The sequence below is a fragment of the Planococcus citri genome, chromosome 3 (assembly GCF_950023065.1).
Source record: "Planococcus citri chromosome 3, ihPlaCitr1.1, whole genome shotgun sequence".
NCBI classification, from domain to species: domain Eukaryota; kingdom Metazoa; phylum Arthropoda; class Insecta; order Hemiptera; family Pseudococcidae; genus Planococcus; species Planococcus citri.
The window spans coordinates 19,618,823-19,645,153 of record NC_088679.1 but is presented as its reverse complement, the minus strand read 5'-3'; the positions used below and the strand labels follow the sequence as shown (position 1 = coordinate 19,645,153).

The 26,331-nt window shown below is 33.8% G+C and overlaps 1 protein-coding gene across 1 annotated transcript in view; it reads right to left on the bottom strand.

Moving 5' to 3' along the window:
- Window positions 1-408: 408 nt before the first annotated feature.
- Window positions 409-26,331, bottom strand: part of LOC135840355 (segmentation protein Runt-like) — a 36,232-nt gene continuing 10,309 nt past the window's right edge. The window contains exons 3-4 of the mRNA XM_065356841.1: window positions 17,118-17,330; window positions 409-2,378 (exon numbers count right to left, since the gene is read on the bottom strand). Coding sequence (XP_065212913.1) covers window positions 1,906-2,378; window positions 17,118-17,330 — 686 coding nt within the window. The 3' untranslated portion in view covers window positions 409-1,905. The remainder of the gene's footprint in view (window positions 2,379-17,117; window positions 17,331-26,331) is intronic.

The following is a 26,331-nucleotide window of genomic DNA, read 5'->3' as shown; positions in this document are numbered from 1 at the left end:
CCATTTGAGAGTGACTTTTTGGAGCTTTACGAAGTTGAAAGGTCAAAACATGTACAGATGAAGTGATTTTTTTTTTCTTTCTGGTGATGGTTTATCTCATTACCTATTTTTATGTAAACAAATCAATTTCTGAAGATTTCAAAAACTTTTAAAATCCTGCAGTTTTTTAAAAAGAATTTAAGTAGGTATTAGTTTGCAAAAAACTTTATCATCGAATCACTAAAATTTTCAAATCATGAAAAGGTTCAGCAGGTTACTACATTATTTTTTTTCTCTTCTACCTGAATAGCTATTGTATGTAACCAGAGTTATTATTTTATAAGTCATTAAAATGAATTTAAAATGTTTTGTTTTTTAAAACACCTCAAATCAATGTAAAAATTTTATTATAAAAAATTTTACTACAAATTTACTTAATAACATTATCACAATTGGTATTTTGCACGCTTACGCCATCTAAAATTTTAAAAACTAATTAACAAAATCATTATATAGAGAAATAGGAAAAAAATCATCTTATACAATCATTGGTAAACTTTAAAAGAAAAAAAGAAAAAAATGGACATAGATTTGATTTTATGTTAGGTGGGAGAAAAGAAAGAAAAAAAAATACATAAAAAAGAAGTACAAGAAAGATAAGGAAGAAAAAATAAAATTGGATGAAAAAAGTACACGAGTAAACGAATGAAAAAAGAAAACGACTAAAAAAACGTGTGTTCAGGTCTATAGGTACGTATTAGGTCTACATACGACATAAATAGAAAAATAAACACGAGAAAAATTTAAAATGCTCATAATTCTTTTTTAAATAGGCCTAGTCTATAAATGAAAAAACCTATAATCATATTAAATCAAAAAAGCAATGATTAAGATTCAAAATATTCGAGCCAAAAATTGTCTCTCATTTTTATCATATTATTCAGAAAAATAATTCGAGGGTTGAGAAAATTAGTGTTGATGCAAATCGATCATTTTTCAAGAGACAGAATCGAACCTAACGAAATTAAGGGACGTGTTTTTTCGGTGTTGGCGAAATTGATTTTCGAATTGAAATAAAATTGGTTTTAAAGTATCAAATTTTTGAAAAAATTGCTCAGTGATTAAACAAATATTTTGTTTTGAAAAATTGATTTTTTTTGCGAGGAATTCAAGGTTTACCATTAGTAATTTCTACTCCTCTCCTCTTTCCCACCAATAACATAGGTTCTTTTCTGCTCTGAAGGAAATATTTGTATTGGAATTTTGATAATTTTGAAGGTGGGTGATAATACGTGTAGTTCGGTTGTCTATATTCTTGTTCAATTCTATTGATTAATTGATTTAGTTTTTAGAGAGGTGATATCAGAATTTTAAATCTTTTCATCTGAATTTTAATAGATAAGCAAACGCAGAAGTTCAATGTTAACAAATAGTGAATTTTTGAAAAGTGAGCTCATCAAAAAAAAATTATAATAGGCCTAAAACACATTACCCATACAAATTCTAACCTCTATAATATTAAAGCCTCAAACACACCGAAATTCTCGCGTATCAAATAGTTACAAAAAAATTACCATAAAAGAACCAACAGAAAAAAAATCATTCGTAATACAAAAGAACAAAAGTAGAGAAAAAAGAATTTACGAAGACGACTCATCTACTCGTTATAATCGCATATAAAAAACACAACTACGCATTTTCTGACCTGTATAGTAAGTATACATCTGATTTCACGTGAAAAGCATCCTCTCTAAGTTTGAGACTTTCGACATCATTTCACCCTTTGGCAAAGGGACAACAGACTCTCCACCACGAAGTTCTCCTCTAATATAAGAACAGCATTAGAGTTGTCTCTTGTACATAGTAAATTATAGCACCGGTAGTACATTCGTTTGATTTCCATAGCCAGCAGCATCGCACAAGCTTTCAATATGGCCGCCAAACTTTCGGTTTAGCTTTGATCTGTTTCTCTGTGGTATGCCTATCGCGAGATGGCGACGGAGTCGAAGATTCTGATCTGAGATCAACCGGACTAGTTCTGGTAGAGTCGCAAGTCTCTAGACGGATACGTTTCTCGAGTGGTGGTTTATTATCGATACTGCATATGCTGCGTTTCTCGCCAGATAAATGATCTTTGGATGATTTGACCTGTTGGAAGGCTGATTTCACCGATATGGTGTCTTCGGAGCTTTGCACCGCGTGCTCGTCCGTTTCGCTGGTTTCGTCGCTGGTTACGGTGGAGACAGGCGATGATTTGCTAAATGGTAACAGGTATCTGGTAGATAGGGCGTCCAAAGGGTGGAAATTGGCTGGCGTCGTGTTTGACGTCAAAGGCGGAGGCGGTGGTAACGGTAAACGAAGCTCGTGTAGGCTGTGATTCACTGATGGTGGTACGTTGCCTGTGAACAGAAAAAGAAAAAGAAGGTGAGATTGAGTTTTTTCCAAAACTTTCGTTTATGTATTCTAAATGTACATAATTATTAGTAAATTAATATCATGCAGGGAGGATGTCAACCTCGATTGGACTGAAATTTGGCTCCCTGAAAAAGCATGCCATCCAGACTTAGAATCATATTTTGAGCTGCCAAAATTGATTTTTTGATTTTTGGCAAATTTTTGAAAATGCTGAAAAATTAATTTTCTACAAAAACAGCAAAAATATGTAATTGCAAAAAAATCATAAAAAATGAATAATTTGTTTTGGAATAATGTCACTAGATAGACAAATGTCATCGAACATTTTCTTTAATAATGTCAAAATTGCCATAAAAATGATTGAAAAATTAATTTCAAACTTCAATTGACTGAAAAGTCATTCAAAAACCACAAAATTGCGAAAAAGTTTACCTATCTTAAATGAGGAACGTCTGAATCTGAAAATCAACCAATACCTGAAAATTGCTACTTAATGACGAACAACCAACTCAAAATCTTCAAATAAATCCGAAAAATTTGTGTAAAATCTTTTTAAAAAAATAAATTCTAATCGGCTGAAAAAAAATTTAAAAGCCTCAGAATTGTGAAAAAAATCCATGAAAAAAAACGAAAATTTCTCTAAAAATTTAACAAAAGTCCTCTCCCTCCCAAAAAAATTACAAAATCGTCATAAAAATCATCGAAAAATAAGAAGTCTTTTAAAATCACTACTTCTTGAAAAAATTCAGCACAAATGAAAATCTGTTTTAAAATCAATCGGAGATAAAAAATAAACATCGCGAAATCTCCTAAAAAAAATAATAACAAAATCATCTGATTGAAAATTCATTTAAAAACTACAAAAAGTGTGAAGAAATTAACCAAAAATGAAAAATGTTTTTAAAAATCAACAGTCTTTAAAATTATCTCCAAATAATTTTTGAAAAAATCTCAAAATCCACCAAAACAATAATTCAAGATACAAATTAGAAAATTAGTGAATGCACTAAAGACGACCCCCCCCCCCACCCGGGTAATCGATTTACAGCAATTTCAAAGCGCTCTAGAAGACTTTGTAAATTCTACTTTTAAAATTTGACCCTGTCTTCAATTCGATATTCCAAATTGATTAGAACAAGTGAATTGCAAATTTGAGGTGGCAAAAAAAATCTCGAAGTTGAAAAAAAAAATCAAACTCATTAATTTTTGCAATGATTTATTCAAAACCTCATTTTACTTTCTAAAATCGACTCCCATAATCGATTTCAAGAATTTTCAAGTCAGTCTGGAGCCTCCAGAAAGAGCTGATTTTTCTCCAGCAGCAATTTCCAATCGCTCCAGAAGGTGTTGAGATCAACTTGGGTAGTTAAAAATTCAGTCCTATTATAAGTTAGGCATTTGGAATCAATTAACGCAGGCGAGATGAAAATCCAAGGTCACGAGTAGAAAAGAGCATTTTTTCGCAAGTTGAAAATCATGAAAATTTGAGAAAAAAAAATCGAAAACGTCAATTTTTGCAATAAGTTACTCGAAACTTCTGAAATCGACCTCGTAATCGATTTCCACAATTCAACAAAAATTGATTTTTCCCCAGTTATTTTCGAATTGCTCCAGAAGGGGTTGTGATCGTCTCAAACATCTGAAAATTTAGTATATTTTGTCCAAGTTCGACATACCAAATGAATTAGGGCCATTCAATCAAAAATCGAAGGGACAAGTGGAAAAGTGTATTTTTTTTTCAAGTTAAAAATTTTAAATTTCAAAAAAAATCAAAATTGTCAATTTTTGCAATAAATTTACTTAAAACTTCTTCCATCTCCCAAATTCAGCCTTCCCTAATCAATTGCCGCCATTTTTGGGCCAATTTGGAGCCTCCAGCAAAAGTTGATTTCTCCCAAATTTTTTTCAAATTGTTCTAGAATGTGTTGTGATCGTCTCAGCCTCCTGAAAATGTAATCTTGTCGTAAGTTCGACATTTCGAATCGATTAGGGCAAGGAAATCGCAGGTGATGAGTGAAAAAGTCTATTTTTTGCAAGTTGGAAATCTCAATTTTCAAAAAAAAAAAATCAAAATCGTTATTTTGCGCAATAAATTATTTGAAACTTTTTCTACCCTCTAAAGTTGGTCCCCCTGAACGCCTGCTGCCATTTTCGATCAAATCTGGAGTCTCCAGCGAAAGCTGACTTTTCTCCAGAAGGTGTTATGATCGTCTCAGCCAACTGAAAATTTAATCCTGTCATAAGTTCGACATTCCGAATCGATTAGGACAAGCGAATCGCAAATCTGAGGTGATGAGTGAAAAAGTCCATCTTTTGCAGATTGGAAATCTCAAATTTCAAAAAGCAAAAAAATCAAAATCGTCAATTCTCTCAACAAATTATTTGAAACTTCTTCTACCCCCCTATAAAGTCGGTCCACCTGATCGCCTGCTGCCATTTTTGATCAAATCTGGAGTCTCCAGCAAAAGTTGACTTTTCTCCAGGTATTTCATATTTCTCTAGAAGGTGTTGTGATAAACTTGGAAACTTGAAAATTCAAACTTGTTATAATTTCGACAATATATTAATGAAATTCTGAGCAATTTGTCGCAAAAATTGACAATTTTGAAATTTTTTCAACCAAAAGACTAATCGTAAGCAGATATTTCCGAAATTTTCAAAAATTCGCTAAAAATCGAAAAATCAACTTCGGCAGCTCAAAATTTAGTTCTGAGATCTGGGTGACATGCTCTTTCAGAGAGCCAAATTTCAGCTAAATTGGACTCGACGTATTGTAATGTTTTCCCTGTTAAATGATAGTCCCTTTTAGTGCATTCCCCTCCCCAAAACGAAATCTTGTACGTATTCCTTCATTAAAATTTATAAAGTTCGCTACAAAATTGATACATGGATGATACATTGGCGCATTAATTTCTGCATAAATTCAGTCATCACCCCCTCCCTTGGGTATTCCTATTAAATTGCAACGATAATCTAACTACATTATTACCCGCGCACGATGAAGAAACCATTCGACAAGAATACCGACGTCTTTGTACGTAATGAAAAAGAAAAGAGGAAAAAAATATACTATATCCAGAACTGTATACTTATACTCTGGTGAAAAAAATCTTATAGTGCGAAGTTCCCTATTACAATATCTCCTCCGTATCCCTAAATTTTTCATTTTCATCGAGCTTATTTTCGTTGCTGCTGCGAAAAGATTGAAAAAAATGTAAACATACTCGAGAGTCTTTTTACGCCGCATATTCACGTTGAAGAAGAAGGAAAAAAAACAAAAATGCAATCTGTAAAGGGGTAAGGGAGCCTCAAATTTAAAAATCTAGGTGCATCTTGGCGATGTTACGAGTATATAGGTAGATTGTACATTTAACAAGACGTCGCCGCGCCACGCCGTAGCTGAGATGGGGGCGAAAAAGGAATAGTTTAATGCGATATTAAAGCAATATAAACGGTTTATTTATATTGGCGAAACGGCGGTAAATATACAGGAAGAAAGATTATGGGTATATAGCGAGGTAGGCGGTAGTAGAAATGCCGGATTCGGCATTGATGCGTAGATATAGTATAGATGCTGGCTGCTTGGCGAAGGATTGCTGGAGAAAAGGGTGGCTTAAAATTGCAAATCGGATTATCTACACAGAAGCGCGCAGCAATACCGTAGAAAGAAGCCAAAATACAGAGTACGAGTGACGACACCCCCTCGAGGCTAATTCATAAAAGGGGAATTCTCCACGTAGATATTCTGTAGAGAGTATATAGGTACTTCTGCAGTATACTCTTTCTCTCGCTCTTTCGACAGCATCAAACTATCTCCCACGTATACGACCTTTCTTCACTATGTGCATTTACCCCTATATACACCTTATGTAGTATTCTGATTGACAACGCTGTAAACAAGACACCTATTCTTTCGTTTGTTTACATTTCTGACACGTTTGTGCTGTGCTGTGTGCTGGAAATTGTCAAAATTTACTTTGTATTTTCTTATCGAACGCGCACGCATTTTCCACTCACTTTCAACTGTGGGAGATGCTGATTCACAAACGTCAACATTATCGCGGTATTTTATACCGTGTATTAGGCGACAATAGAGTTGGAGATTTAGGTAAACCAGGGAATCAGGTAGCTCGAGAACGTGCCAATGTGTAGTATTGGGAACGGTAGCTGAGGCGACTTTTATTATCAAAGTGGTATGTTTCCTACACTATGTATCGTTCTTTGGTCGTAATCATTGGAATAGTCTCGAATTGGTCTACTATATACCTACATAAAAGCATCCGGTGCTACCGAGAGTCAAGAATTTCGCTATTTCTTGGATAATATCGAATGGCTTAGGAGATTCGGAGAAATTACCCCTTACGAGGGATAGATTAAGGCTGCGAGAAGCCCCACAGAGAAGTGAAATTAAACTAACGACCAATTGGCCGAATATACAAATAGTCGTAGTTTTAAACGACCGCGTGTTATAGGATTTCCTTTGTGGGTACGTTCGGTATGGCCGGTTAAAAGTTACTCGGCAGCAAATGATCCGCAAACTTTTACCTATATTTAGACTCAAAATGGTTTATTATCTGAGGTCTGCCTGCGTCGGTTGCTTGGAAAAATTTCATACTTCGGATTCCACCATTCGAAGCATTTACGAACCTACTGCAATCCCACATCTTACTATTTTAGTATTCTTATGCAACATTCTCAAGCATGGTGTGCTTTTTCTTTTTTAGGGCACCATTTTGTAAAATATCGAATATCACTGTACCTATCCATCGTCGTCGCATATGCAATGTATACTTTCAGCCTGGTATCAAATTAGCCTGATTTAATCCTGTAGAAAAGCCTGCTGCTGCATTCCCCCCTCCCTTCTCACTCTTGGTGTAACTATATCGCGACCAGCGAATTGTTTGTTTATTTTTTTCCTACTCTGTGTGCTCCTTTTAGAAGCGTAAACACCGCCCCCTGTTTTTATTATAGAAAAACGATAAGCCTCTCGAACTAAAAATGAGCTAAATGTGTACTATACTTACGAGTATACTATAAACTATATACTGTACAGTAGGTACTTGAAGTGGGGACGAACCAATACCAAAGTATTAGGGGAAAAAATCATACACACACGGTGCGACTACGCCTTATATGTATAAAAGCAGTATTACAGTTGGATCTTTTATACAGTCGTCATATTAGCGACATTAGCCGTTTCAAAAGCCAATTGTTAATGTGTGTATACTATATGTGTACATCTGCAATTGATACGTTATAGAGAGGCCCCAGTTACCGACGGAGTATCGACAAAAAAAATATAGGCGGTTCGGATGAATATTAAGAGGGGGCTGTGGGAGCTAATGTAGGTAATTTGGGTCGTGTGTAGGACTAAATTACGTATTATTTTGCCAGTTTTGGGTACGTTTCGGGATTACGGTACGAGGTGATTTTTAGGGTCGATTAGGTGATTTTTGTGTTAGTCTAAAAGAGGATTTGGGAAGTGAAGTGGATTGGAAAGAGCTTTTTGAGAGATGAATGGCGATGGATTGGATTTTTCGGGGGTTTGAATGGGGTTAGTGGGATATTTAAAAGTAGAGTGGACGTTCGCGTTTCTGAATTAATGGAAATCATTTTGAAATTTCTATTAGATATTGTAGCATAATAAAAAAATTCTGAAATGAATTAAATGTTTGATATCTAAGAAGTAATTATGTGTCTGTCTATATTTTGTATTTTGCAGACTCAATGGACGTATTCCTGCTGACTTTCAACTCTCTGAGAATTCAGCTCAAAGGCACTTTTCCAGTGAAATCAAAAATCCAAAAGACTAAAACCATACACTATACAGGTAAGAGTCAAGAGTTAGAACATTGCACATTCGCCTAATAAATGTAGATACAAATAGGAACATAGGTATGAAGAAAATATAAAAGAATACGAGGAATTGAAAGGCTTAATACTCGTACAGTGATTAAACATGCTGGAAAAATGGAGCAAACAAATAATTTTGGGCCAATTTATCACCCTTGATGATTTGTGAAAATATTTTTCAACTTTTTTACTGCTTATTGGCAGGAAAAATCTGAGCTTTGTAGACCATGAAAAAGTGCTTTATGATCATGTCAACCATGAAAAAATTTTGAAAATCTCAAGCAAACACAATGTTGATGATAAAGTCAAATCCTAAACTGAATCTTAAGATTTATAAATCTTTTTCGAATATTTTACTGATTTTATCCAAAACTTAGCTGATATTTTCAGTACTTTCGAATCTTTCGTTTATTTTTCAACATTCAGAATAAAAAATAAAATAATTTTTGTTAACTTTTGCTCTTATGCGTCGCTCGAGGCAGTTTGATTTTTCCGTCGCGGTGCAAAAGAAATGTTGTTTTGCTTCTTGAATCATCTATTTTTAAACGATTTTTTCGTCACGTTCCAACTTTTTTTTTCAAAAATCAAATTATCAGAATAGTTAGTTTATGTAGGTAAAAATTTCAAAGGCAGAAAAAATGTCAAAAATCACCTCTAAAAGTTGAAAAAAAATATACCCCAGCCAATCGAAAAATTCTTTGGGGGGGGGGGGGCTAAGACAAAACTCGTTTCAATGCCTCAGCATGTCAGCAATATAAATGTCCAGTATTTTACACTAGAGACAAAACTAAGGGTTTTGTTTGGTGTTGACATTGTTCAAAAAATAATTCAAATATCTCTACGAAAATGTTTTCTGAACAATTTTGAAGAATTTTTGAGCTCAGAATAAAGCCAAGATTTTTGAGGACTTTTCTCCTTCTTTTACATAAAATGAATGAAAATTTTTATTAAAAAAATGAAAATATTTTCTTAGCGATTTTGAAGAATTTTCAGATTTAAATTGGGTCAAAAATGTTGAAAATGTGAAAAAGTGTCATGGGACTTATTAAAAGAGTTGAAATTGTTCAAAAAATTCAAATATCTCGACGAAAATGTTTTCTGAACAATTTTGAAGAATTGTTGAGCTATAGAAATTGGATCAAGATTTTTGTGAATCTGAGAAAGTGTCATTCGATCACTCGAATATTCAAATATTTTGACAAAAATATTTTTTCTCGCGATTTTGAGGATTTTTCAGCCCCAAAAGCAAGTCAGAATTTTCGGAATTTTTGAAAAAGTTGTCATTGGTTGAAATTTTGTCTCGAAATCGAATGTTTCTGTCAACTTTTTGGATCATTTTTGAAGTTCAACGTGCCAAGTCGATCTGAGGCACATAATTTAAAAGTTGTTCTGAAGTCTCCAGCCATATTTTGGAAATTCCAGATTTTTAAAAAGTACTGTAAAAACCGTCCAAATGATTGGATCTTATTATGTGACCCTCTTGACCGATTATACACCATTTTTCTAAGCTTGGTTTCTGCTGTTTTGAAACCTCGCCATTTATTTCTGCAGCGATTTCATGATTGAGAATTTGAAACATATAGGCACAGGAAAATACACGATTTTGAACCAGCAAAAACCGATTTAAAAAAAATGGCATCCATAGATAATTAGTCAAGTAGGTCTCTAACGAGCCCTAATCGCGTTTATATGGTTCTGGATAAAGTTGAATTGGTCAGATTTGAAGGCGTTTTTTTGATAAACTGGAATTTTCAAAGATTTTCTCGAGTCTTGAAACTGCTTAAAACCGTTTGAAGCCGTCCCCAATCAATTGGGGAGGGGGAAGGGCGAATTTAGGATAATGTACATGCCAAAGTTCAGCTTTGCAGGTCATTCAGTGTAGTAATTTCGATTTTTCACATTTTTGGACTTTTGATTCTTGCTAATTCACCAAAAATCAAAAAATCTTTTGTAGCACCTGAAATTTTGTGTGGTGATATATTTGCTTGTTCTTTCGATTCAGCTCTGTCCGACTTCAAATTTTTTCGTCTGTTGGGATACCTTCCTCATTAATAGTACCCCAAGTATCGAATCGAAATTTGAAGGCCTTAATTTGAGTCGAATCTTTCAATTTCCTTCCGAAATTTGACTTATTATTTAGAAATATGTAAACTCTGATTGATCATATAGTCAAAATTGAAACGTCGCGTCCGAAGTATACGATTAAACTGAAAAATTTTAGTTTTAAATTGAATTTGGAATTTTCAAAGTCTAGATTGGTATGATTTTATTCGACTGATTCGATTTTTACAATTCGAACATTTCCGATACACGGGGCAAGTACGTAACTCGCTTTTCCCTTTTTAAATATACTATGACACTCTTGGTACCCCATCTCTCTCTTGTATTGGTTCACTTCGATAAAGCTTCGGTTTCAAAAAGAACAATGAATTTAATTCAATCAGAAATTCGACCGTACAAAATATCAAATTGCATATGAGGCATAAAGAAAAAAAAAATGGCGCAGCTGTAAGTAAGTAAGCGAGTATGACGACATATGCACTCGCATCGGAGTAAAAATGAACGTCCTGTGAAAATAATTTATAAAATTATTCAACCCTCAAGACGCACATATCCCGATTAGATAATTTTAGACGCGCTCAGCGCCGCGATGAAAAATCATAAAATAAATCTGGCATATTTGATTAAACCTCTGCGACGACACCGCCATACCGCATCCTTCCCCCAGCTTTATCCATTTGGTGTAATATTCAAGAGGGTAAAAATGAAATCAAAAAAATCAGGCGTGTGGACAACTCTATAAGCACACAATTCCAATCCCATCAGACACCTTGTTGTACTCAAATTATCTACGTAGGTAGGTATGTACCTATTCTCTTTTTAGTATACCCAATTAGACTACTATGTATACGTTGCTAAGCGCGAAATAGTATCTATTCTACGTGCTAAAAACTATATGAATGAATGCGGTAGTGAAGACTGCGAGGGTGGTAGGTAGAGACGCGGAATTACAGCACAATAAAAGTAAATTACAAATCAGCCATGTTTGTTTTGCTGTTATAAAATGTATATAAGTTAGCAAAATATAGCAACATTATGTTAAGATGATATTCGCGGCAGCAGCAGCAGCAGCGACGGCGCGGCGGAGGAGCGAGACAAGGGTGGCGAGGATACTGTGTATAAATTCACCCTTATACTTCACGTAGCATATAGAAGAGAGGCCGACTGCAGGCGTCCGCGGCGTCGATGCTTATATCATGCACAGTAGGTTCACTATCACCAGTAGTGTCGAATATATTATTCTCTTTTGTCTCGCCCTTATCTGACCCTTCTAATAATAACCCTTAACCCGAAGGGTAAATCAAATCAAAGCGGTGAGTCAGTGTGTACCCACAATGGCAGCCAAGATGGCGGTCTACTTTGAGGCTTATTGTTGCGAAACTTTTTGGCCTGGTTAGATGAGCTCTCTTTACATAAAGACGCGGCGTGCATTTTCACCGAATATAGATGTACCTATCTAAGGTAGTGAGAGATGCCTTTGACGAATACCCAAGTATACTATATTATGGTCACCCACTGACAAAATTTCCTGTGCAATATTTTGTCACCTATTTATGGACAGAATCTCACATTTGGCGAGCTGGTTTGCGGTTTTCTAAGAAATTGATCGGCCTAAATTACCTAATACCTACGTCATGTTATAGCGATTCACTTTGATTTATATCCGATCAATGATGGAGGTGAAATCCACACAAATGATCAGAATTGGGAGTTTTGACTTTTTTTTTTTTTTTTTTTTTTGGATCTAGGGATGGTCCTTTTCAATCAACACCGTATTTTGTTCTTCATTTCCATATATCTACCTATCTGAATCCTACGAAATTTTTGGTAAATGTTGAAAATCAAAGACTAAAAATTTGAAAAAAAATTCAAAATCTTACTAAATCAACCTAGAAAGCTGAAATTTGGTGTGTACTCCATTTTCGACCCCTCGAATCCATTGAAAAAAATTCCGAACTGTTTTGAGCAGTTCTGAAGCTTCCAGTAGATTTTTGAAAGTTGATATATTTTCAAAAAAATTTAATACCTAACCAATGAAGATTGAAAACTGAAATCATGGTATCTAACGGAATTTTTCTTCAAAAAAAACACTACTTTTTCGCTACCTTTTTTCAACCAAATTTTCAGAAAGCTATCCGCTCTCCCCCCTCCCCCCTCCCATACACAAAAAATTAATAAAGTCAAATTTTTCACAGGAAAATTGTCAAAAAAATGAAATTGGAAAAAAATTTGCATACCTACTGAAGTTATTTTTAAAAAATGTTTTTTTTTTCAATGATTTGAAGGTTTTTCAGGGTGTCCATAACGTATTTTTGACAAGTCATTTTCTCTGACTTTTCCATTATATGTATTTTTGCAATTTCGGATGCTGATCATAAATACCTATCTACCTATACCTGAATTCGTTCGTTCGTTTGTTCTTCGGATATATGTATGTAAAAAAAAAAAAACATTTGAAGCTTGATTCATTACCAACTCTTTTGATTAGAAAATTTTTTTAAACATGCAAGCAGTGGCGTCGCGCTCCAAATTTTCTGAGCGGGAGGGCGGGGATGGGTTGAATACAAAAATGCCGAATGAAAAACTAAAAATGGAGAATAATTTTGACTCGCAGAACTAAGAATAAGTATGAACGTACAATAAGACAATTTGATACAATATTCACAATTATGACTATGAAAATTTTTCTTTCCTTTTTTGGATTTTTTTTTTTGATATTATAAACATCAATGACATTTAGAAAATTATACCACATATATATTTTAATAAAAGTTGAAAAACACACTAAAAAATTTTTTTTGTGTCTCAAAACAGTTTTTTGTAAATTTCTCAGGGAGTTTTGACTTTACAGTTGTCATTTTTGTCTCATTCGTTTTTTTGATGAAAAATACATCAGAATACATTTTTTCCTAACAGATTGCGAGCCAACGAGAACGGGCGCTGGTCCATATTGCGGACTGGTCCATAATTGGTGCCCTTACCCTTATCAAAAAAAAAAAAAAATAAGCCCGAGTGAAGCGAGGGAAAAAGCTTTCGAAAATTTGTGGTTTGAGAAGTAAAAAATTATGTTTTCCCATCATCACAGACCCTTTACCTTTTTGACTAAATTCACTTTTTCACTACTTTCACTACCTGTTAGATACTCTGGAAATTTAACAGGGTGTCTACTGGCAAGGAAAACAAGGAAAACAAGGAAATAGCAAGGATTTCACTAGAGGTAGCAAGGAAGCAGGGAAATAGCAGGGATTTTGACAATTTCTGTGTAATAGCAAGGATTTTTCAAAAAAGTTCCTCTTGAATTTTCAATTTCATAATGCATTTTCCATTTTTGTTCTTGTAATTTTTCTCATTAAAAATTAATGATTTCTACTTTTTGAATCATAAATTTTCAAAAGCTTTTGCCCTCGCTTCGCTCGGGCTGAATTATTTTGTTTGACAAATCTTTAATTAAACAAGTCAAAAGTGAAAACAGAGTGAAAATTGAAAAAAAAAAACATTCAAATAGAAAATAATGGTCTTATACTTCTTGAATTATTATCAATTTTCCAAAGCGTTTGCCCTCACTTTGCTTTGAAATCGAAAGTTCTAGAATTTCAGGGTTGTATGAGGCGTCGCTTAGGCGAGGGAGAACATCTCTCCAGCCGAATTTCATTCGGCAATTCGGCAATTCGGCAAGTTGCGTAAAATTCGGCAAAATTTCGAATAAGGGCCTATGATGAAAGAAAAGCCAATTTTTTTTTACTTTCCGAAGCACAAATTTCCAAAATCTTCTGCCCTCACTTCGCTTGGGCTTGTTTTCTTTACTTTTTCAGTACCAAGAAGTCCAAGGTGAGCATTTTAAAGAAAAAGTCAAGTTTTATAAGCAAAAAATGAACTCCCCCCCCAAAAAATCGTTTTTATTCCTCACCGAAATGCAAATTTCCAAATTCCTTCAAAAAAACATCATTCAAATACTAACATTCTAAAAGCCAAAAAATGAACTCGTTGTAAAAAAACATCGTTTTTACGCCTCTCGAAGTGCAAATTATCAGAACGTTTTGTCGAGTCGGTTTTCTTTCCAAAATAAACTCCTCGCATTAAAAAAAGTCTCATTTTAGGTATCTCAAAATAACAATTCGCGAAAGCTCTCGCTCTCCCTTCGCTCGGGCGAATTGTTTCTTGTTTTAAAATGAACAAATTTCACATATGAGGGCTCCAAAAATCCAAAAAATTATAAAAATCATTAGTCATACTTATGAAAGTTATATCAATGGGTGAAATTGATATTTTTCTTCTACATACATCAAACGACAATTTCAAGTCGAATTGTTGTGAAGCTCATCTTTAATTGTCTTCGTGGTATTATACATTTTTAATTCTTCGTAATGTTCCATCAGCATGAAGGTCAAGAAATTTCCTACAAAGCGAGTACCTACACACAAGGGGGAGGGGGTTGTCTTTTTAAACTCAAATTTGAAGCAAGGAAAATGGTAAGGAAAAACAAGGAAATAGCAAGGAATTTGATTTTTAAAATCCAGTAGACACCCTGTTTAAGGGTAGAGGCACCAAATATCGACCACTTGTTTTTGGAGGATTGCCACTTGAAAACTATAGGAGGTAGAAACCTCCACAAAGGCTTAAAATGAAGTTCCATCCTTCCACTAACACTGTACAAAACTGTAGGGGTGAAGGTCAACTTTAAGTATGTTTTTTTTATTGTTGAGTGATGAGTGTCAAAATGACAGTTCGAAATTTTGGACGCCTAATGTGGACCACCCATAAAATTTCAAAATAAACATACTTTCACATTTTTCAAAAGGTCATATTTATTTGTAAAATGAACAAAAAAACTTATTCTAAGCAGTTCAGGTTAATTTTGAATATTTATTTTTTTTTTCAAATTGTTAAATGACCAGTGTCAAAATGACAGTTCGAAATTTTGGACGCCTAATATGGACCACCTAAAGAATAATTTCAAAATAAACATAATTATTTTTACGTTTCAAAACATCATATTTATCAGTAGAAATGAACAAAAACAAAGTATTTCAAGCATTCCCCTTTTCAGCGGCTGTAAAAAATGAGTAAAAAATTCAATATCACAGGTGGTCCATATTAGCGCACCCCATAAAAAAAACTTTGCACCAAAAATTTCTGTACATACCCTCATTTTTAGCAAAAACTGATCACTCCAGCAGAAACTACATCCTTTTTTGATATTATAAACATCAATGACATTTAGAAAATTACACCACCTATATATTTTAATAAAAGTTGAAAAACACACTAAAAAAATTTTTCAGTGTCTCAAAACAGTTTTTTGTGAATTTCTCAGCGAGTTTTGACTTTACAGTTGTAATTTTTGTCTCATTCGTTTTTTTGATGAAAAATACATCAGAATACATTTTTTCCTGACAGATTGCCCTAATTACCAACGAGAACGGGCGCTGGTCCATATTGCGGACTGGTCCATAATTGGTGCCCTTACCCTTACTTCATACTGAGTAGATTGAAACAATAAACGAATTTCATTTTTTTCGCTATGAGTGTAATTTTTATCAACTTTTCTCATGAAATACGTCAGAAAAAAATCAAAATAGGTAACACAACTAAATAAATTTAAACTTTTTTTGATGTTTGGAATTGAAAATTGAATTTTTTCGAATTTTGATTTTTTTGTGATGAGTTCATTTCATCGAGTGAAAGGGGGTTTTCAACTTTTTAAACGGATACGTAAAAATAGGGATCAAATGGGTCAATTTCAACTATCAAAACTTTTTTTTACGTTTTAAATCAAAAAATTGTAAGTATTTTTCACAAACTTTCAATTTTTTAAAATCGACTTTGCGAAGTAACGCCATCTCAATTTTTTAATATGTTGTTTAGCATGAAAATTTGTCCATAATATATTTTTTTTCAGAATTGTTGAGAGTCGGAACGATATGAAAAATACGTTTTGAAACTTTTTGGGCTAATTTTTCGTACGAAAAAAAGTGGCAACACTGATTTTTATGATATCATCAAAAAGCTTTTTAAAACCCCTAACTATTGGAAAAAGTCCCATTTTGGTAGGTATCGCGGCTATCGTGTAATCCACTTCTGAAACGGGTGATATTCTAAGTTCACTGAAAACTTTGACACCCCCTAGCAGTCTTTTAAAAAGGGCTAGAAGGCTGCGATTTGCGCCATTGGTCATCCCTTCAAAAGGTCTTTCCACAGGAAAAATTTCAAAAAAATCGCCGACCCCCTCACCACTTCATGGTCGAAATGACGTGGAATGACCTCAAGTCATCAATAAGCTAATAAGAAGATCTACCTGTAATTTCAACTGGCAGAATATTGTTTTCTCCTCTGTATGTCGTTTTATTTGGCCGAATTGGTCTTTTTTTTTACTCATATCACTTGGCAAATTTTCGGTTGCATCCCCCCACCCCTGGAAAACAAAACCTTAAGTTTCGTCTCTGATGTAAATATTGAAATATTTTTTTAGTTTTCACAACCGAAGCCAAATTTCTATAATTTTTTGCTAAAAAACTCGACTTTTGAAATGGCTCAAATTCAACAATGCGATAATAAAATGCATTGATAACTGGATGGAGTATCCTTTACGGGTCTATGACTTTGAAAAATACCGACGGAAGTACCGGATACGACCTAGTTGCGTGTACCACAACATACTACACTACAAGGCGATGCATGCACTTGCACATCCTATACCAACGACGACGATGGGAAATGGTGCATATAATTAGGCATTATGGTACGGTACCATAAATACGAGTAGTACGTACATAAATGTGCAATTTACGTTAGGTTGACGTTGAGCTTACCTGGAAAGGCTGCGGTTGGATATTGCGAATAACCATTATGTAAACCAAATTGCGGTGCAGGCGTTGGTTGATGATTACTAAACGCCATTAAATGATTATTCATTAAGTACTCGGCTGATATTGCGTTCACGTAGGACGGGTCCAGCCATTGTAAATGTGACATAGGATATGCTCCGAATAGCAACGGATGTTGTCCCGGATAGTACGCGAAACCTGTATCACCAAAACATAAGAGAAACAAAAATATAAATAGTGTGAGCACATCGACTAATAGGTTATCGTAAAATGCAGCATGATGCACTTTTGGGTGTATAAATATAGATAGGTATGCATTTGTTTTGTTTGCGAGCACCAGCAATTTAACCAATAGGTAGGGGTCTGCTGACGACTGATGATGCTACTGTTTGCTGGTGCTGGCAATGGTATGGGTATGGCGCTGATGATGGCGCTTTTTTATGGATCGTGAAGGTAATATGCGTGGTTTGCCCCATACCACCCGGTTATGGTAGCGCCTAACACTAAAATTATTTTAACGAGGTAAATAATATAAAAATTTTTTTATTACGTATACAATAGCCAGGCGCCATGCCATCCTCATATATCTACCTTTTGAATACGAGTATAAGAAATACGTGCTGTTCTTTTTTCTACAAATATAAACAAGGTAAACAGAATTCTTCACCATCATCTCATCACCATGAACGCAGTTATCGGTTATAGTATAAACATGAGTTTTAATATAAATACCAGCGTATGTTTGGCGATTCGATTTTCATGATTGAAATTAATTGATAGTAAAGAAGGTCTTTAGTCGGTTTAAATAAAAATAGTTGTATTTTTAGATCGATTCGAGTCGGTTGTAAATGTTTTATTCGCGCGCGCCGTGGTGGGTCGTCTGCGTTTTGTGACGGTATACCTACTTAGATGGGATATGCGTACAACTTGGGGAGGAGTTGCTGTTGCAGAGTGCAGACTTTTATACTTATGTGTAGCGCCGTGATTGATTCGGAATTTTGTGCTTATGTACGATAAAAGGATTATTTGGATTTTAGAATTATATAGTTCGATGCGTGTTGAATTGAAAATGCGGATGGAGGGTAATGAAGTCTGGGTGTTGGTGTGCGTTTTCATCGTAATCGAAAGAAAGGGGCATAGAGAAGGGTTGAGAAGTGAAGATACGCCAAGTTTTTTGGAAATTTGAGATGTTTTCTTTATTATTTGGAACTGAATTTCGAAATATGCTCGAAAAGTTCGAATTGATTCAAATTGACCCATGTCCTGTTATGAGCATTTGAGATGTAATTTTTTGATTTTTTTTCAGATTAAAAATATTAAGGTGGTAAAATATGGATTTATATTTTGAAGGCTCATTTTTTTCGTATTTTTGATAGAGTTACTTTTTTTCAATGGACTTGCGTAAATTTCAGAGAAAAGTTCAAGGGTCTTCAATTTAGTGATAATCAAAATGCAAAATACCTATTTCACGAAACATTTTTTTTTAACTTGAAAAAACGCATTTTTTTCTAGAAAAAAATCACGAATTAGGTCTACACAATATTTATTGGCTCTATTTTCATTGATTTTTCAGAATTAGTTGATGCGATTTTTCAATGTTCCGGATTCGGAACCATTTAAATAAAAAATTGTTCAAAATTTTCGACTGTTTTTTGAATTTCTGAAAATGATTTTTCTACTGAGAAGTTCCAGGAATTGGAGACCTCATTAAGTAGCTTCAATTGCGTTCCGATTTACTTTAAAAGAAAAAAAAAAAATCATTGAAATGAATATAATCACCGTTATTTTGAAAAAAATAAAATTCAATTTTGAGCACTTTTTGATACATTCATCTGACCTTAATTTGTAGAAATGCCTACTGAAAAATTGTAGTTATACTTATTGTTAGGTACTTATTTATTTTTTGACAGTTTGAAATGGTGATTTGTGATTGGATAGAATCTTAATTCTTCAAAAACGTGTTTTGTCAAGTTATCAGTTGTTATTATTTCATCAAAACTCAAAAATGAAGTCCATCGTGTCGTATAAGTAGTGGTAAATTTTGAACAAAATTTTACGGAATCGGTCTATACAAAAAATTATTAATTTTTGCCAAAGGGTACCTTCCCTCTCAAACATTAAAAAATATATATTATTTCGGGTAATGGAGAGGAGGGGGCTAATACCTATAAATTGATTTTATTTTTCAAAAAATTTCGAATTTTCATTCAAAGTTACAAACAATTTTGGAAGCACTGGTCACAATTTTAATTTTTTTGGACTGAGGAGAGAGGCAGGAATTTTAAAAAAAAATGAGATTTATAAAAATTTAACGTGATGTTCAAAACATTTTCTGTTGTGTGAAAAATCTTAAACTTTGGAATTTTTTATAGCGAAATTCTCTGTTTTTTTAAAAGTTATCAACATTGATTCATAGAAATTTTTTTTTGATTTCTCTTTTAAAAATCCAAACCAAATGTAAGATTCTAATATTTTCCTGCAATTGAGGAAATTCCTTAAAAAATCACAACTCTTTTAAAAAAATCAAATTTTGGTGGTTACAGCCTTCAGGAGGTTAAAATGGAATACTTCGGGGAAAATTTGATTTTTTTGACTACAGGTTGTTCACCAAATCGAGCTAACGTTCAGAAAATTCGAAAAAAGTCATTTACTGCAATGTTCCATTTGAAAACTTTGATTATGGTGTTTTTTTAAAAATAACAAATCCAATGAAAATGCTCATTTTTAAATTTCACAACTGAATTTTGTTTCGAAAACAGCAAAAGAGAAAGTGCGATTTACCTATTTCTAAAAATTTTTCCAAAAGTCTCGTTTTTTTTCAGAAATCGCCAAAAAGCCCCACATTTCGCTAAAAATATTATCAACGCTTGCTCAAGTTTCAGTTCATCAAATTTTTTGCCAATAATTACCAAAAAGTTTGCCTTTTTGCGAAAAAATGACAGAAAATTCATGATTTTTCACGAAAATGGCTAAAAAGTACTTTTTATTCACCAAAAAATGCTGAAAGAGTTTGCTTTTTATTAAACTTGCCAATGTCTCACTTTCTGCCAAAACTGGCAAGAAGTCTCAATTTTTGTAAAAATTGTCATGAAGTCTTATTTTTTGCTAAAAGTTTGCCCTAGAAGTCTCACTTTTTTGCTGGAAGTTGACAAAAATCCCTGCTTTTAGCTAATTTGTCAAAATCTTGGGTGCCTTTTAGCAAAAAATTGTCAATTTTTAGACGTCCATGTTTTTGTCCAAAAAGATCCCCACAAAACAGTTTCATTTTTATTAGTTTTTAAATAAGAAATTTCGAAACGTTAGTTGCCCAGAAGTCGCTTTTTGAGGTGGAGGTGTCATTACTCCATAAATTTTTCCGTTATCGTGTCGTTTTCTTATTGTAACTTAATACTTTTCCCTACAAGTAGAAATTTCCTTGTAGAAAAGGTGATTGAATATTCAAATTCTTCATTTTAAAAATTTCCAATAACTATACTTCAGGTCTAATTTCAGCTTTCAGTGGCTAAATTTTGAGAAAAAAAGATAGAAGATATTAAAATAACATCAGAAATTGAGTAGGTATATCTACATTGAAAAAAAACGCTTTTAAAAATTATTGCTCTTCTAGAAACAAAAAAAAAAATCAACGATCAAGGAAGAAAAATAAGAAAAGTTACGCACTGAAGAAAATCATACACCCACGTATACTCTTGTAGGTACTTGATATAAAGTTGGGAGAAAAATCACTTTTCATATTTTTCACCCCATCATCCCTCATCTCATCACCGAGCCATTTCTTTTAACAGTTACTCTACATTCGCGTGGCTGAAACTCGATAAACGCAGTTTTTCGATTGGTACTACGCGGCGGCGTTTGTTTACCCTTCATATGAAAAATCTCCATTTTGAAATCATCACCGTGACGTTGATTACCCTCTTCTACGCATGCATCATGTATCTATCCATACTTCTTCTGCTTACACTATATTAGACTTATTGTTATATAGGCAGCACACCACACACACGCACACAAACGCGAATTAGAATCGAGAAATTTTTATGGCATCTTGTATAACAGAAGGCACGAGCTGTAGTCCTGTATAATTCTACCATTGGTTAATTAAGATTTAACGACCATATGAGGCGCCTTTTGTAAACAGACGGCATTGGTCAAAAAGTTGAAAACTAAAAATAGAAAATGGCCATAAAATAAGCAGTAAGGTTTATTTGATGTTTACACTGGTGTAGATACTCGCGAGCGTTTCAAAGAAAAAAAAAAATAAGAAGAAATTGTTTGGCAAACGAGATGATTATATCTAAATTACAAGAGAAGTGTACACGATTACGCGCCTATGACTATTTTAGATTTGAAATACAAATATCGATGTCTGTTTGTTTGTATCAACTTTTTATTTGCTTATTTGTTATTTATATGATGAGCTCGAATGAGTATGATCAGTCATTAGATGATGAACGAGAAACAACTTGAAATTGAAATTAACAACGGTGTTTATCGCGTGATTTTAAAAACGTTTAAATAAAACGAAAAGGAATTTCAAACGGAGGTATTTTGGGTCGCGTGAAATTGGTGAAATTTTTCTCATCGTCGTCCTCGTGTACGTGGCGGTAATGGAAAAACGCTCCGAAAAATAACCCAACAAAGGAAATCCGTGTCGTGAGAGAGAAACGAGCACGATCGTAATTGACTCGAAACTCGCGAATGGTTTTTTGTGCGAAGGTAATGAGTTGGCAGGGGTAGGTATTCTTATTCGAACGAGTGTTTTCGACCTACCAGTAGAAATTCTGAGAAGAAGTAGTTCGTTGCAATTAAATTGGTATTAGTGATAAATATTTTGCAATGTTTTCCTGATGTGTCGATTCGATTATGATTTCAAACGGTTTCATTTTATGTACAGATCTTAATTATAAGAATTAGAACAATAGTTGAGAATAATTCAGCGACGAAAATCGATCTTTGAAGAAGGTAGAAAGAAGAGGAAGTCATGAAAATTATGTCACGAAAAAAAATGAAAAGAAAAAGCAGTTTGATGGAAAACCGAAAAAAATTGATAAAGAGTTAAATTGACGTTATTACTCATTCAGTTTTGGTTTCGGTTTCGGTTTCAACTAAATTACCTACTAATTATATGTAGGTAGGTACAGTACAGTGAAGGTCAAATGTCTCAAAAAAAAGAAAGAAAATTGATGAAAACGTTTAATTTTTGGCCTATTCATAAGTCGAGAAAAAAATTGCCAAAATTATCCTACCTCTTTGTTTTTTGCCAAGACTGCCGAAATTCTCCAAAAAACGTATGTTTTTTGTCATAATCGCCACAAGATTCCTACTCGTGATGTCTCGTTTTTCTGCTAAAATTGCCAAAATGATCCTACGTTTTTTTCAAAGCTCCTAAAAAGTTCCATTTATCTGTCAAAAATGCCAAAAAATCCTCTTTTTTGGCCAAATTCAAAATTTCCAAATGTGTTTGTTATTCTAAAATTACTAAGTAGTAAAGTTCTTTGTCAAAAAACTAATAATGAGTCTGTTGACTGTTTTGTATCTTTTCAGCAAAGGGGCAAAATTTTTGACAATTTTTTGCTAAAAGCACGCGAGATTTTGACAATTTTATGATAAAATCAAGACTTTTTGTCAACTTCTAGCAAAAAAAAACGAGACTTCTGGGAAAGCTTTTGGCAAATAATGCGACTTTATGGCAATTTTTACAAAAATCGAGGTTTTTTGCCAGTTTTGGCAGAAAGCGAGAAGTTGGCGATTTTAGTAACAGGCAAACTTTTTTAGCATTTTTGGTGAGAAAAAAAACTACTTTTTAGCCATTTTGATGAAAAATTATGAATTTTTTGTCAATTTTTGGCAAAAATCAGGACTTTTTGGTAGCCTAATTATTGGCAAAAAATTTGATGAAGTTAAAGTTGATCAAGCGTTGATAATTTTAACAAAATGGCGGCTTTTTGGCGATTTCTGGAAGGAAAATGAGACTTTCGGGCAATTTTTGGAAATGAGTAAATGAAACTTTCTCTTTTGCTGTTTTCTAAACAAAATTTAACTGTGAAATTACTTCTTCAAATACCTTACTCAGTTCAGTAATTAATAATCTATAATCTGTAATTTGTAACGTAACTGTGCCTAATTTAATGTTGTGGTGTCCCTAGCCTCAGTAGCTGTATATGGCACCCATAAAATAAAATAAAAATCGTGTTTTTTTTTTCAAAGTTTGAAAATTTGCATTTCCACTGGATTTGTTTATAAAAAACACCATAATCAAAGTTTTCGAGGGAAACATCCCAAAAAAATGATTTTTTTGAATTTTCTGAACTTTAGCTCGATTTGGTGAACAACCTGTAGTTAAAAAAAATCAAATTATTACCTACAAATTCGATCGAAATTTAACCTCATGAAGACTGTAACTAGCAATATTTGATTTTTTTAAAAGATTGGTGATTTTTCAAACGAACTTCCTCAATTGCAGGAAAATAATATTAGAATCTTGTACAAATACAATTGGTTTGTATTTTTAAAAGAGAAATCCTCTTGAAACGATGAAACATCACTGAGAGTGATGATGTAATGAATAAATTTGAGATGGAATTTTGCCAATATTTTGGTCAATTCAAGAACAAAGCTCCAATAGTTGGTAACTTTCAGGAAAAATCGAGAATTTAGCTTTAAAAAATGCCAAGGTTTTAGATTTTTCACTCAAAAGAAAATGTTTGAAAAATCATGTTTGATTTCCAGATTCATGGTAATGAGTTGGCTGATAAAATAGCTAAGCAAGCACACCTGCACCTCCCCCTTGCCAACATTCCAATCCCTCTATCAGACCTAAAGCTCCATTCAAAAACTCTAATGCATGAAGTGTTTCAATCTTCATGGTCTCTAATCCCAAGCTCAAATAAACTAAAAAGAATAAAAAACACTACATCTTTGTGGAAAACTTCTGAACAACTTCAGCGTAGATCTGAAGTTCTTCTCACCAGACTCAGAACTGGTCACTCTGTTCTTACTCACCAATTCATATTCCTCAAACAGCCTCCCCCATCATGCCCAGAATGCAACATCCCTTTAAACATTGCTCATCTACTAATAGACTGTCCTTCCTACCAAAATTAACGCTCCAGACTTCTAAATTCCAACCAACTTCAAGTCCTCCTTTCTGATGACCCCACTCATATACTATAGACAATGTCATCAAATTTCTTTACTCTACTAAATTAGATAAAAAAATTTAAAATTTAAAAACCCAGGTAGCCCATTTCTTTGTACTGATTGTAACTTTATTTCTAGATATGTATTTATATACCCTAATTATAAGTTTGTCTTAATATAGGGCCCCTAGCCTAAGTTGCTGTAAATGGCTCTTAATAAATAAATAAAAAATTTTATAAATGTCATTTTTTAAAAAACTCCCCCCTTTCTGCTCTATCCAAAAAATCAAAATTGTTACCAGGGCTTATAAAATTATTGTTTGTATGTATAACTAATAACTTCGAATGAAAATTCAAAATTTTTTGAAAAATAAAATCAATTTATTGGGATTAGCCCCCCTCTCCTCTCCTCCCTCAAATAATAGTCTATATTTTTTTTTCAATGTTCGGAAAGGAAGGTACTATATATTTTGCAAAAATTGATGTATTTTTTGTATAGACTAATTCCTTGAAATTTTGTTCAAAAATTACCAAGTAAGTACCTACCTACAAGTGTTGAAATTTTATTTTTTTGCTTTGAAAATTTCTCAAAAATTATATTACTTTTATTTTGTTTAAGCCCTTGCTTTTATCGAGCTGTTAAAATTTTTTATTCAACAATTTTTGAAAGTTTTCTCGAAATTTGTGAGTTTTGAAGAATAAAATAGACCTGTTAACACACATTCAACTTTCTGTATTTAAATTGAATGCGAAGAGAAGGGAAGTGAGATTATAATTTGCAAAAATCGATGGATTTTTTAAATCATAAGGTCGAAAAATTTTCCTTTTTCTGATTTGATGGAAATATTGTTATCGTTCTCGAAAACCAAACAAAATAATATTACCTTAGTATTTTTGACTACTTGATGATTTTTTTTGTTTTGTTCCAGAAAGAACATAGTGATGTCCAAACTGTTCAAATTTCTAGCAATTTTTTCTAAATTTCAAACACAACACCATTTTTTAATATCAAAATTTCAATTTAATCGAAACCCTCCATCTTGGAATCGCGCTCCACGTGCAGTGTGGCTCTGGCTCTGGCCAACACTATAAATAACTTGGCCGCGAGAAATATATAGGAAAAACTAAAACCCACAACCCGACGATGAGGAAAAAGCCGCGTCGTTCTCCGTTCTCCTTCGCATCCCTGTAACTATGTATGCATAGAAATATACACAGCCAAAGTATAGAACTCGAGGATCGAGGAGAGAAAGGGGAGGGGGAGGGAGTGAAAAAGCTCCAACTTTTGCGGTTTTCCTAGCGCATATTCGTAATTAACAAACTTTTTTTCATCGCAACTTCCGCAAAATATAATCCAGTTTTTTTTTCGAGCTGTTTTTTTTTTTCGTTAAATTTTCGCATCCTTTCACGTGTGTAGAATAAATTAGGAAAAGATGGTATGGCAAAGGAGGCGAAACGAGAGAAAAAAAAGGGGGACTGGAGCTGCTATGGGTACTGGGTAGGTACCTATATATATACATCGGAGTTTGAAAGTTTTTTAATAACGCCCAGCCCTACAGTCCGGCGGCGGTCGGTGGTGTGCGAATACCGAGCTAATTAAATATCACGGATGTGTGTAGAAAGAAAAAGAGAGTGCAGTCGGATGGTTTTACGCGTGTATAGACGAAAAAAGAGGGTTTTGCCGGAGTGGTCGAGGGAAATGACGACGACGACGACGATGCGGTGGAGGAGCTGGCATAAAAAAGTTGGAAATCTACGAAAGCCTCGATTGTTAGAAACGATAAGGAGGAAAATTCTATGCTGCTTGACCATGTATGTAGTATGTAGGTAGAGGTATACGTGTAGATTTTATGTATGGTTATATTGCCGCTGATGGGCACTGGGCATGGTGAGAGAAGAAAGGAGGAAATGGTTTTTCACAGGCGCCGGTGGCCGATATAGCTCTAGGTAGGTATATGGTGAATAGATGTAGCAGACCACGTTAGTAACCGCTTTGTGCCCGGGGGGGTTTTAGCTTTTGTGCCTTTCTAATTACTATCTTGAAAGAATAGGTAAGGTAC